The 14,576-nt window shown below is 41.4% G+C and overlaps 1 protein-coding gene across 1 annotated transcript; it reads right to left on the reverse strand.

Moving 5' to 3' along the window:
* Window positions 1–2,606: 2,606 nt before the first annotated feature.
* On the reverse strand, window positions 2,607–11,128 carry cstf1 (cleavage stimulation factor, 3' pre-RNA, subunit 1). Its single transcript, XM_053653482.1, has 6 exons — window positions 11,076–11,128; window positions 9,152–9,340; window positions 8,056–8,333; window positions 7,475–7,672; window positions 6,644–7,034; window positions 2,607–4,000 (listed from the first exon to the last, which is right to left on the reverse strand). Exons 2-6 carry the CDS (start codon window positions 9,318–9,320, stop codon window positions 3,741–3,743), a joined length of 1,296 nt encoding a protein of 431 aa, XP_053509457.1. The 5' UTR covers window positions 9,321–9,340; window positions 11,076–11,128; the 3' UTR covers window positions 2,607–3,740.
* Window positions 11,129–14,576: the final 3,448 nt, after the last annotated feature.

Consider the following 14,576-nt stretch of genomic DNA (forward strand, 5'->3'; position numbering starts at 1 on the left):
ATGCCCCACAGATGCTCAATAGGGTTTAGGTCTGGAGACATGCTTGGCCAGTCCATCACCTTCACCCTCAGCTTCTTTAGCAAGGCAGTGGTCGTCTTGGAGGTGTGTTTGGGGTCGTTATCATGCTGTAATACTGCCCTGCGGCCCAGTCTCCGAAGGGAGGGGATCATGCTCTGCTTCAGTATGTCACAGTACATGTTGGCATTCATGGTTCCCTCAGTGAACTGTAGCTCCCCAGTGCCGGCAGCACTCATGCAGCCCCAGACCATGACACTCCCAGCACCATGCTTGACTGTAGGCAAGACACACTTGTCTTTGTGCTCCTCACCTGGTTGCCGCCGCACACGCTTGACACCATCTGAACCAAATAAGTTTATCTTGCTCTCATCAGACCACAGGACATGGTTCCAGTAATCCATGTCCTTAGTTCAACCTCTGCAGCAATGCTGGCAGCACTCATACGTCTATTTCCCAAAGACAACCTCTGGATATGATGCTGAGCACGTGCACTCAGCTTCTTTGGTGGACCATGGCGAGGCCTGTTCCGAGTGGAATCTGTCCTGTTAAACCTCTGTATGGTCTTGGCCACCGTGCTGCAGCTCAGTGTCAGGGTCTTGGCAATCTTCTTATAGCCTAGAACATCTTTATGTAGAGCAACGATTCTTTTTTTCAGATCCTCAGAGAGTTCTTTGCCATGAGATGCCATGTTGAACTTCCAGTGACCAGTATGAGGGAGTGTGAGAGCGATGACACCAAATTTAACACACCTGCTCCCCATTCACACCTGAGACCTTGTAACACTAACAAGTCACATGACACCGGGGAGGGATAATGGCTAATTGGGCCCAATTTGGACATTTTCACTTAGGGGTGTACTCACTTTTGTTGCCAGCGGTTTAGACATTAATGGCTGTGTGTTGAGTTATTTTGAGGGACAGCAAATTTACACTGTTACACAAGCTGTACACTCACTACTTTACATTGTAGCAAAGTGTCATTTCTTCAGTGTTGTCACATCAAAAGATATCATCAAATATTTACAAAAATGTGAGGGGTGTACTCACTTTTGTGACATACTGTGTGTATATATATTTTGACAGACCTACTTTCACCATACACTGCATTATAGGCACGCAGCTAACAAAATAATCTGTCTAATTTGAGTGGCTGCTGTTGAAAGTTCATACACCTTGTAAAGAGGCCAACCACATAGTATTCGTGCCATGGTTTTAGCTCATCAGAATGAATCAGAATGACCAAAACTGTTCCAAGCAATAGGCCGCACAGAGCAACAAGCCACAAACCATGTTGTTAGATATGCACGAAGCCTTGCGTGCTTAGTGAGAGAAGAATGGTATCAGCAAGAATGGTAAAAGTCAGTTTCATATTCCAGAATTCTTTTTTTTTTTTTTTTTTTAGGCCACAGACAAACCAAATAGCACATGCTTTTCATGTAATTACAACAAAAAGATGGTTTTAATTTGATCTTTGAGTCGACTGAAGTCGGCATGATATCCAGTTATTACAGCTTCCACAGCTGCAGATGGGAATTTCAAGGTAGATTCTAACTAACATGTTCACGGTAAATATTAAAACACCTCAACACTGGAGCTATGTCGATTCATGATGATGGCCATTCTCTCAATTTGACCATGAAATGATGCTCATATTCTGCCTAGGAAAATATTTTCACATTCATATGCAGTGGTGCTTGAATGCTCATGAACCCTTTAGAATTTTCTATATCTCTGCATAAATATGACCTAAAAGCATCGTCGTATTTTCACAGAAGTAAGAAGTCGTAAAGGTAGACAAAGAGAACCCAATTAAACAAACGAGACTAAAATATTATACTTGGTCATTTACTGATCAAGGAAAATAAATATTCCCAATGAATGTAATCCAATATTACATATTTGTGAGTGGCAAAAAAGTACGAGTGAGCATCTTGTTTTCTTTAAAGAACAGAGATCTATCAACGTCTGATCTTCAACACGTGTTAGAGGGAGTGTATCATGGCACAAACAAAGCAGATTTCTGAGGAACAATAGTAACAACTCTTTTTACAGAGTTGTTGATGCTCATCAGGCTGGAAAAGGTTACAAAACCATCTCTAAAGAGTTTGGACTCCACCAATCCACATTCAGACAGATTGTGTACAAATGGAGGAAATTTAAGACCATTATTAACCTCCTCAGGAGTGGAGACCAACAAACATCACTCCAAGAGCAAGATGTGTAATATTCCACGAGGTCACAATGGAACCCAGGGTAACTTCTAAGCAACTAACATCCTCTCTCACTTTGGCTAATGCTAATGTTCATGAGTCCACCATCAGAACAACACTGAAGAAGAATGGTGTGCATGGCAGGGTTGCTAGGAGAAAACCACGGCGCTCCAAAAAGAACATTGCTGCACGTCTGCATGAACAAAAGAACATTGCTGCAGTTCGCTAAAGATCACGTGGACGAACCAGAAGGCTGTTGGAAAAATGTTTTGTGGACGGAGGAGACCAAAATAGAACTTTTTGGTTTAAATGAGAAGCGTTATATTTGGAGAAAGGAAAACACTGCATTCCAGCATAAGAACCTTATGCCACCCGTGAAACATGGTGGTGGCAGTATCATGTTTTGCTGTATCTGTGCCAGGAAGGCTTTCCATCATTGATGGAACAATGAATTCTGAATTATACCAGCGAATTCTAAAGGAAAATGTCAGGACATCTGTCAATGATCTGAATCTCAAGAGAAAGTGGGTCATGCAGTAAGACAATAACCCTAAACACACGAGTCATTCTACAGAGAACGGTTAAAGAAGAATAAAGTGAATGTTTTGGAATGACCGAGTCAAAGTCCTGATCTTAATCCAATAGAAATGTTGTGGAAGAACCTGAAGCAAGCAGTTCATGTGAGGAAACACGCCAACATCCCAGAGTCAAAGCTGTTCCATATTGAGGAACGGGCTAAAATTGCTCATAGATGACGTGCAGAACTGATCAACAGTTACCTCAAACGTTTAGTTGCAGTTATTGCTGCACAAGGGGGTCACACCGGATACTGAAAGCAAAGGTTCACATACTTTTGCCACTCACAGATATGCAATACTGGATCATTTTCCTCAATAAATACATTAATAACCAAGTATAATATTCATCTCATTTGCTTAATATGGTTCTCTTCGTATACTTTTAGGACTTACGACCTAAAACATCATCAGATTTTCACATCAAGAAGAAATTTAGAAAATTCTATAACAAACAAATTTTCAAGCACCACTGCATTTCCACTAAAATTACCGTATATTGGTTTGGATGAACGCGTTACTGATATTATATAGTTTTATGTTTGCAAAATTCTTTAATCCCCTTTTGATTGATTTGCTTCACTAGAGGTTTGATTTACAATGGACACAATTTTTCTTTTATTAAAAAAAAAAAAAAATCAAATGTATCAAACGAACTGAAAAAGTAACAAATTCACTCGTCCCTCACAAAGAACTCATGTCATATCACACAGGAAACAACTTCATTAAAGCTCAGATATCGGACACGGACAGCTTAAAAATGCAAGAGTTCCGCTGCAAGTTCCTCGGAGAACAATAGCGCTCTCTAGAGGTGCAGTTCAGACACAACAACTACAGTTCTGATACCTCTGAGACCACATTATCTGCTCAACCACTTACAGTACATCTAAGCATTTTTTACACATAGACCTGAAACTCATGTGCAGCCCGACGGCGGCTCAGTCGGTGGTGGTCCGGCGGTACCAGAAGCGCGCGCGGAAGTCATCGCTGCACGTCATGAAGCCCGGGTTAGTGGGAGAGTGCACGATGCAACGCACAATATTATTATGGCCGAGTGAGAGCAGGTTCTTCCGCTCGGCTGTGCGCGAGTCCCAACAGCACAGACTGACCGTTCGCTCATCTGGCAACAGCACATAGTCCTCAGTGTGGTTAAAGACACCCTGCGTGCGGTGTGTCTGACGGCCACTCAGTCCTGCTCCTGTAACACACACACACACACACACACACCACAAGAAACGTGAGTATACTACTATTAGAATAAATGTCTTGGTAGGAAAGCAAGGTCTCTGGGTTTGTAGTAGGACCTGGTGATATGAGGACGTTGTTAATATTGTGATATTTACATCACGATACACCTTTCTCAGATATCACAGGAATTGTCAGTATTTTTATAATACAGATTGACTGTTAATACAGCAACAAAAAAAAAAAACTTTTTTTGGGTGCACCACTGATTTGCAGGCATTATGTTCGCAAACCTAAATATTGTAGTAGCGTATATTGCATATGATGAAGATTTTCAGTATTATGATGAGTGATATTTGATTTTTTGACATATACCCAGAATAACCATTTTCTTCCTAATTTGGTCAGGCTAACTGCTCTCAACACACTCATGAGCTCACCGACACCCACACTTGGCTAGTGTCACTGTGATTGACAGGAGGGGGGGGGGAGAGAGAGAGATAAAGAGGGGGAGGGAGGGAGAGAGAGAGAGAGAGAGAGAGAGAATGTATGCAATTCTTCCCACCCAGAGAGCATGGACAGTTTTGCTATCTTGGACTCCCAGCTACAGGTCGGTGCAGCATTACCGGGATTCAAACTCATGATCTCTGGACTATACGGCAGCATAAACGTCAAGACGCTTCACAACTCAGTCCTCTGAAGACCAAAATCATAACACAAGTCTAGTCCTGTACATTCACTACTGCTAGAGATTCACATTAACTGACAGGTTTTGAAACCATAAAGGAACAAGAAGTGAATATACACTTTAAATGTCTGTGTTGAATACATATCTGATTTCTACATCATCTACAGTCCCATCTGGAAGTACTCGAGCAGCAAGGCCAATTCTATTGTTTTCACGGTACAATGAAGTCATTTGGGGTTGAGATCAAAAGATGAGATGACCCATCAACCTTCATTTCTTGATATCTACATCTAAATGTGTTAAACAACATAAAACATTGAACCCTTTGTATCAGACCACCCAATTTTTAGGTGAGCAAAAGTATAGGAACAGATAGTCTTAAAGTACATTATACAACACTTAATATTTGGTTGCATATCCCTTGCGTGCAATAACTGCATCATGAGCTGGTGACCCACTGACATCACCAAACCATTGTGTTTTTCTTTTGTGATGCTTTTCCAGGCGTTTACTGCAGCTTGTTTCAATTGTTGTGTGTTTCGGGGTGGTTTCCCCCTTCACATGCTCAACTTGGTTAAGGTCTGGTGATTGATTTGGCCAGTCTAAAACCTGCCATTTACCCCCATTTAATTTTTAAATGCATTTCTCTGTAAATTGGCAGACAGAATGTTTCTGTAAACTTCTGAATTCATTCTGCTGTTACATCATGAGGTACATCATCAATAAAGATTAGTGAGCCCGTTCCAGAAGCAGTCGTGCAAGCCCAAACCATGACACTACCTCCACCATGCTTGACTAATAACCTTCTATGTTTTGGATCATGAGCAGATCCTTTCTTTCTCCACACTTCAGCCTTTCGTTCACTTTGTTGGAGGTTAATCCTGGTTCCAGAACTTTTGCGGCTCATCTCTGTATTTCTTTGTGAATTCCAATCTGGCTTTCTGATTTTTGCTGCTGATGAGTGGTCTGCATCTTGTGGTATGGCCTTTATATTTCTGCACTTGTAGTCTTATTTGAATGGTGGATTGCGATACCTTTAAACCTGCCCTGTGAAGCTGCTGGTGATGTCACTAACTGCTGTTTTGGGGTTTTTCTTCACAGCTCTTAAAATGACTACGTTTACACACACATCGATTTCCATTTAAGGTTGCAGCCATATTCCGAATACGATGTTTATATGCGTACTTGCATCTGAATTTTCCTGTGTACGTGGTTGTTGTAAGTATGCCTGAGTTGGCATTCCTAAACACCTAACCTACAGCTAAGCATCTGTTAGCACTCCCAATTCCTTATGGACTGAGCATGTGCATATATCTCCTTTCAATGGATTTCACAGGTGTACAAATTTCCGATTAAAACAGGCATATTCCAGGGGTGGGAATCAGAATTTGGGGGATCAGAAAATTATTAAATTAAATTTTCCATCTTCTCTAAGCTTCGTGTCTTGCGTTTCTCCCATACACAGCTCTCTCGTCTTCATATTGGTTTATCCTTTATAACAACAAATGGAGTCTTCAGGCGAAACCTATATCTCAAAACAAGAGTCAAACCATTCAGTGCAATTAATTCTTTAAAGAATCAATTTAACAGGGCTCACCTGGGCAGCAAGAAGCACCAATCGCGTTCCAATATTTTTTGATCAGTTGACAAAATGGGTGGGTTCAAACAAAAGGTGCCATGTTTTAAGCTCGTTAACACATCTAGATGTAAATACGAGGAAATGATAGCTGAAATTCTCATCTGTTGTGTCTCATTCATCTTTTGATCACAAACCCAAATGTCTTCAGTGTATAGCGAAAACAATAGAATCGGCCTTGCTGTTCCAATACTTTCAGAGCAGTTTCTGTTCAGCAACTTTTTGTTGTTTTTTTTATTTTTCATAAAGTCCAACTTCTTGATCACTATTCCTCAAAAAAAGTCTGACAATACTACAGTGCTGACACATGCTGTAATCGATCGAAATCTTACCGGTGTATTTGACCAGTGTGCGACCAGTGGAGATCTCCCACAGCTTGGCCACAGAGTCCTTGCCACTGGAAAGAATGTACTTTGAGTTTTTGGAGAAGACTGCCGAGCAGACCTCAGCCCCATCATGTGCCTTATCGAATGTGGACACGCATCGGTTGGAGACGCCGTCCCACAGCTTGATGCTGCCGTCCTTGCTGCACGTGACATAGGTGTTGGCTCCTGGGTTGTAGCTCACGCTGCAGATGGCATCCGTGTGCTGATCCAGAGGGTTGCAAGACACAAAACACTGGAATGTATTGACGTCGTAAAGGCGCAGTGTTGGATGCTGTGTGCCCACCAGCAAGTAATCTCCTGATGGGTGGAAGGAGATGGAGCGCAGCATTTCTGCTTCCTGTTGAGGAAAAAGAAGTTACAAACCTCCACCCAACAAGAACACTTAGAGGTTTATTTTCCCGTTTATTTATACATTACTTTTAGTGCTTTACGATCACGTACAGTTTGCTCAGTACCATTGTGTTCAAGTTGATCTTGACCTCATTTTAATGACCCGTACTGTTCTGAGTGAATGAGTGTGTGAGAGAGAGAGAGAGAGAGAGAGAGTGTATTCTTTCCTAAGGTATTCATGCTAAAAGATTTTTGATCAGCTCTTGGCAAAATATAGCCCAGAATACACCTGTGGTGAAAAAAAAACATCAAGGAAAAGCTCTAATGTACTCTCCTAATCTGCCCGGAAACCTAAATTGACTAAAAAAAAAAAAGATGGGGTTAGTGTTGTTGATATTGTCCACCCCTGATACATACATACATATTGTAACTCCTAGAAAGCAGTACCTGGATGTGTTTGAAAGCTCTTTTTGCTGAGGGCTTGGAGTAGTCAAACAGTTTGAGTGTGTAATCGCGGGATCCCGAGGCCAGGATCTGCTCGGTGGGGTGGAAGGCCAGGCATGTGACCTCATCAACATGGTCATACAGGGTTCGGATAACCGGGTGATTCTCCATGTTCTGCTGTGCTGTCTCGTTCATCATCACCTGAAAAGGTCAGAGTTACAAGCCTGAAATGACTCCTCCTCTTTAGCATTTTGACACAGAGGTGGAAGCCTGAAAAGGAGCTAATAAAACACTTCATTTAGATGTACGTTGTTGCTGCCGTTCAAACAAACGTATACACGTAGAAATATTACAAATCACAGTCGCACTGATCATCACATCTTGAGATTTGCTATGGCAATTTCTGTGTTAAGACATGCACAGTACTGCCAGTGGACATCATAATAAGTCAAAACAATTTTCCTCCGATAACAATAATTCATCACAATAATTCCAAACAATCTTCTCAGCACTTTCTGTAGACTAAAAAAAATGCCATTTCCCAGATTGCTTAATCATTTGTGTTGAACATCGTTTGTGCTCACCTCCAGGGGCATTGCGCTCTTGGCCAGCATACGTTCTGTGTCCAGGATTTTAATGGAGGCGTCTGCAGAGCCGGTGGCAATGAGCTGTCCGTCTCGGCTGTACGTGGCCACGCGACACGGCCCTTTGTGTGAGGTCACATAACACGTCTCGTACTCCGAGGCCTCCGGAGACATGGTCTGCACGTCAGCATCGAACTCCAGGTCGATGCCCACACCGGGAGCCACCGTGTCTGAGCGTCCGATAGCATACTGCACTGCGCTGTCATCATTCTCCATTCCTGCAATCACACAAATCATAGTCGACAAGCTAACCATTTACATTTATACTATAAGATATGGTCAAAAGTTTGTGGACACCTGACCATCACACCCATTTCTAGATTTAGTGCCCCACTTTGCTGTTATATTAACCTCCACACTTCTACTAGATTTTGGAGCGTGGTTTGTGCCCATTCAGCCAAAAGAGAATTAGTGAGGTCGGGCGCTGATGTTTGGCGAGGAGGAACGGGGTGCAGTTGGTGTTCAGGGCTCTGTGCAGGAGTTCTTCTGCTCCTCGTACCATGGCAAACCATGTTTTCATCGACCTCACTTTGTGCACAGGGGCACTGCCATGCTGGAACAGGTTTGGGCCCCAGGTTGGGAAAATTATAACACTACAGCATACAAAGACAATTTGGGGAAGGCCCACATATGGGTGTGATGGCCAGGTGTCAACAAACTCTTGAGCATAAAGTGTACATTTGCTCATTTGGCTAACGCTTTAATCCAAAGTGACTTACAATTGAGAAAGAAGAACGTGTTAATGGTTTTGCACAAGAACCCAACCTGGTGGTGCTAAAGCTTTTTATATTATATTCATTGTTTTATTGACTTCTCAATTATAATGTGCTTTCTTATTACCTTGCAGTTATTTATTTCTTATTGTGTCCTGAATTTCATTTCACTTGTAAATTTTTTATTTTAGTGCATCTCTAAAAATCTATTATAAAATTAACTGGTTGCCAATGAAATATTGCAGCATAGCAGAAGTAACTGTGGTGGTGGTGGTGTTTGTTTCCTCCCAGCAGAAGATCAGTCTTCACTGGAGGTATCTTACCGATCTTGGCGAGCTGCATAAGCTGCTCAGATGGAGACACCACACTCGGCGGCTTCACTTCGCTTATGAGGCTGTTGGCGATGTTGGTGTAACCGTCATAAAGCAGCTGGCTGATGATCAGGTTATACAAGTGCTGTCTGTCTTTCAGAGTCGGTTTAGGACGATACATCTTTGTGATATGAGACGTTTCTGAGCAAAAGTAACAAGACAGAACATGAACGGTTTCAATGACATACCAAAAGGGTACATGTAATTAATGATGTGTCCTTCATGAATGATTCGTCCACTTTGAACGAATCTTTACTATGACTCAGGAACGAGTTGTCTTAAGAGAGTGATTCGTTACCGGAGAGAGAGAGAGAGAGAGACAGGTAGAGAGAGAGACAGAAAGAGACCGAGAGAGAGAGACCGAGAGAGACAGCCAGAGAGAGACAGTGAAAGAGAGACAGACAGACAGAAAGAGGTAGACAGAAAGAGAGACAGTGAGACAGACAGACAGACAAAAAGAGACAGACAGAGACATGTAGAGAGGGACAGATAGAGAGACAGTGAGAGAGAGACAGAAAGAGAGAGAGACAGAGTGAGAGAGACAGAAAGAGAGACAGACACAAAGAGAGAGAGACAGACAGAGACAGCCAGAGAGAGACAGTGAAAGAGAGAGAGAGAGAGACAGACAGAGAGATAGACAGAAAGAGAGAGTGAGAGAGACAGAAAGAGAGACAGACAGACAGAGAGAGAGCCAGAAAGAGAGAGAGTGAGGGAGACGGGGACAGAAACAGAGAGAGACAGAAAGACAGAGAGAGACAGACGGGGAGAGACAGCCAGAGAGAGACAGTGAAAGAGAGAGACAGACAGAGAGATAGACAGAAAGAGAGAGTGAGAGAGACAGAAAGAGAGACAGACAGACAGAGAGAGAGCCAGAAAGAGAGAGAGTGAGGGAGACAGGGACAGAAACAGAGAGAGACAGAAAGAGAGAGAGAGACAGAAAGAGAGAAAGACAGCCAGAGAGAGACAGTGAAAGAGAGCGAGACAGCCAGAGAGATAGACAGAAAGAGAGAGTGAGAGAACCAGAAAGAGAGACAGAGGGCCAGAAAGAGAGAGAGTGATGGAGACAGAGACAGAAACAGAGAGAGACAGAAACAGAGAGGGACAGAGAGAGTGAGAGAGAGAGACAGACAGATGAAGAGATAGACAGACAGAAAGAGAGACAGAAAGACATACGGACAGAGAGAGATTTTAATTATATTCTGCTGAAATGAATGACTCGAAAAAAGAATCGTTAATTTTGCTGAACGAGACTGAAAGATCCGAGTCAGTAAAATGATCCGAACTTCACTACATGTAAATACAACCTTCAAATTGAATGAAAATAAAGCGCTGCCAAGGGCAGAGAGCTTTCAAATGTAAAAGTCATTGTCTTTAGGAGTGTGAACATGCTGCCTAGCCAAGTAGCGGACTTCCGATTTGAACATGACAGAGGATAACAGAGGATATTATACAAACATATACTAACAGACCACTTTATTAGGAACACCAACGCTGTTTTATTCAAGTTATTAAAACGCCTTATTGTCATATTTATGTATTGTATGAAGTACTAGTTTGCAGGTTCTCACGGATACCTCAGCAGATTCTACATTAAAATCTAATCCTACACAGACTGTATATTTCCCTGAGGTATCTGTGCAACATTAACTAACGTTAGTTAGCTAGCAGGCTAGCGTACTGTATGCTGTTCTCGGTAACGCGAGCTAGCAGTTAGCTGTTCACACTTAGCTTGGTAGCTAGAGAAACTTCAGCATAACTCAGTTTCGTAACAAACCAAATAAACATAATTCAGTGTTATTTATCCAATCCAGTGACATTCTGACAGCGCAAGTAAACTTTTTTTTGTTTGTCTCTCCAAAATGAATGAATGTCTTACCAGAATTAGCAACACACACACACACCTCTTAAAAGCGCGAGAGCCACGCACAGAACTATGGGAAATTACCCGCTAAGGTAATTTTGCTTTAACCCAAATGACTGCACGATGCCTACGCATGCGCACTACATAGGGTGTGAAATAACGGACTAGACTTCAAACGTAGTGCACTAGGCTTTCAACAGGAAGCAATTTGGGATCTAACCACCGCTTATAATGACAGTATAATGTGAAGCTTTTGCGTCTTTAAGTGCACCGGCTTGTGAAGCTCCTACTTGTTAATACGTATTAACAATTAATTATATTAAGGTTAATTATGTAATAGTGCGGGTTTAATGCCAACAGTTATTTAATGGTAAAGTCTAAAACTTATACGGTGTTGTGCCGAAATCGGTGACCTATCGAAAACTGTGGCCAGGGGTCGCTGTTCAGCAAATGTTCTCACGGGAACGCGCTAGACGCTCGTGCACGTGACCGTGAGCGCGTAGACCTTCGAGCAGAGAACAGACGCTGGAGCGGAATGCGGTGTCTGAGGAGCCGAGCGGTGATGTCGATAAAAACATGTCTTAAAGAAACACGTCCACTGGATGAGCTAGAGCATCAATTCATTCAAAATGATTTACATAGGCAGCACTTCCAGTCAACCTTTTGAACCCTTAACTTCTCTGTCACAAGAATAATCCTGGTCCTTCCATTCCTCTGTACCATTCTGCTTATTGTGCCCTGAACTTTCATCTTCATCTCATCCTCATCTGCAGTGTTCCTGTCTCCAGCCTCATCTTCCCTGTCACAAGGATAGTCTTCATCTCTTCCTTCCTTTGTTTCATTGAGTTTATGGTGCCCTTCACTCACCTCATCAATTTCCTCATCTTTCTCAACATTTTCCCTATCTTTGAATTTAAAAAAAAAAAAAAAGTTTGGGTCAATACCTAACTGCATTTTCTAAACCAGGCCTCAAAACTTAGAACATTTCCACAGGAATAATGCTTGGTGTTTTGGTAGTGGCAGTAAGAGTGTGTGTGTGTGTGTATAGTGTGTATGCTTTATATGTATATATGTATGAGATTATATGTATATTTGTGTAGCTACACATGAGAGCTCTCTATGTAGCCCACCTCCTCCCCAGCACCACCTGTATAGACCTGCTACAGGGTTCCCCTTTAATCCATCTTTGCATCAGCAGCGTTTCTTTATTTCAGGATGTTGATTATTTCAGCTGAGTAAGTCAGTACATGCTCAGCAGCAGCAGAGCATATCTAATCCACCAAAACTAAACATACGTACATTCCATGCCATGTCAGTACAAGCTGGTTAAATTCATAAAACAATTGTCAGGAGTTGAAGAAGTTACGATGATTTTTAATACTGTTATCTATCTATCTACCTATCTATCTAGCTACTTATCTATCTATCTATCTATCTATCTATCTATCTGTCTGTCTATCTATCTATCTATCTATCTATCTATCTATCTGTCTGTCTGTCTGTCTATCTATCTGTCTGTCCATCTATCTATCCATCTATCTATCTGTCTGTCTGTCTGTCTGTCTGTCTGTCTGTCCGTCCATCTATCTATCTAGCTACTCATCTGTCTGTCTGTCTATCTATCTATCTATCTATCTGTCTGTTTATCTATCTATCTATCTATCTATCTACCTATCTAGGTACTTATCTATCTATCTATCTATCTATCTATCTATCTATCTATCCATCTGTCTGTTTATCTATCTATCTATCTACCTATCTAGCCACTTATCTATCTATCTGTCTGTCTATCTATCTATCTATCTATCTGTCTGTCTGTCTGTCTGTTTATCTATCTATCTATCTATCTATCTATCTATCTGTCTGTTTGTCCATCTATCTATCTATCTATCTGTCTGTCTGTTTATCTATCTATCTATCTATCTATCTATCTGCCCCGTCCCAACTTTTTTTTAGATGTTGTGGCCATGGAAGTCAAAACGACCTTATTTTGTTCTTAATCTGGTACATTCACACAGTTTAAACATTTGATATGTTTTCTATGTTCCATTGTGAATAACATATGGGGTTTATGAGATTTGCGAATCATTGCATTCTGTTTTTATTTACATTTATTTACATTTTACACAGTGTCCCAACTTTTTGGTAATTGGGGTTGTACATTCACTTAAGACATAACCGACTGTGTTTGCATGAACACACGGCCAGACCTGCATTTTGACATGATGTGTGTGTATTTACTTGACCGTCCAAGTGTAATAAGCTACTAAAGAGAACTCAATTTAGTTCTCGCACTATGAGGCACCAGGGGGTCTCCCTGGTCAGGCAGGAGACATTTGTTAATTTCATGTTGTCTTCATTTTATTTTGTGATATATATAAACAGTATTAAAAATGAATTTAAACTCAATGACACCTGAACATTAAGAAAAACCAACACGTGTTTCTATGCATGCTGTGCCTGCTGTGAGCAACTCGCCTTACCTGTCATTGTGCAAAATTAAAATCAATATTAAGTGAAGATAAAATAGCTTTGGCCAAGCTGCTTAGTTACTTGAGGCAAATGGTTAAGCTGCTGTCAAGCTAATGAGGGGGGAAAAAAAGTTAAGTTAGTTCCTTAGCTATTTATATCTATCGACTCCCTAAAACTGAGAAACATTACATTGTCAAATAAATACATTTACCAGAACTTCTGTCTGTTTGAAGCACCTGTCCTCGAACACCTCTCCTGTCCTCTGTCCAAACGGTTCGCAACCATGCTGCCAAATTTTTATTCGGTGGATTGGAGTTAAAAATGTAGACAGCTAGGATGGGCCACTTTGCCTTTCCTTTTCCAACGCCATGTCTAACAAATGCCTTAACTATTTGATTCCTGCTACCAGCCTTCGCCCAAAGGTCATTTTCTCTTTTACGTTTCCCCTTTTTAAATCTGGCCATGATGCCTACTGCAGTCTGCTAACAGCATGCAGCTCTTAATTGACTCTTGAGCTTATCCCCCCTTTGGTAAGAGTTCCAGCAGTCTAGAACTTAGCACACTATCTCTGGAAAATGACTGAGAGTTTACCCTTAAGAGATCATGGACCTTTTTTAAAAAAAAAACAAACAAAAAACAACAACAACAACAACAAAACAAACAAACAAACAAACAAAATATTCGGTAGTGAAATACATGGCAATATTTAAATATGATTTGATAGTAAATTTTATTAAATATCAAACATCTAAAACCTGACACCTAGTCGAACACTTTGCAGTTGGTTATATCAGTGGTTTTCAAAGTGGGGGCCGCCAGGGGGCGCCCGGGGGGCCTCAACAATTTGGTGTGAAAAATAACACACACAATCAATTCCTAATGTAATGTAATGTAAAGATGTAATTATTAATAAGTAAAAAAAGGGGGATATATTCAGAAGTCTGTATTTTTAATGTGTTTTAAAGACATCTTGCTAAAGGGGGGCCTCGGTCAAATGTTAATGCTGTTTGTGGGGGGCCTTGGCCTGGAAGAGTTTGGGAACCC

Source organism: Ictalurus furcatus, chromosome 21 (genome assembly GCF_023375685.1).
Source record: "Ictalurus furcatus strain D&B chromosome 21, Billie_1.0, whole genome shotgun sequence".
In the NCBI taxonomy this organism is placed as follows: domain Eukaryota; kingdom Metazoa; phylum Chordata; class Actinopteri; order Siluriformes; family Ictaluridae; genus Ictalurus; species Ictalurus furcatus.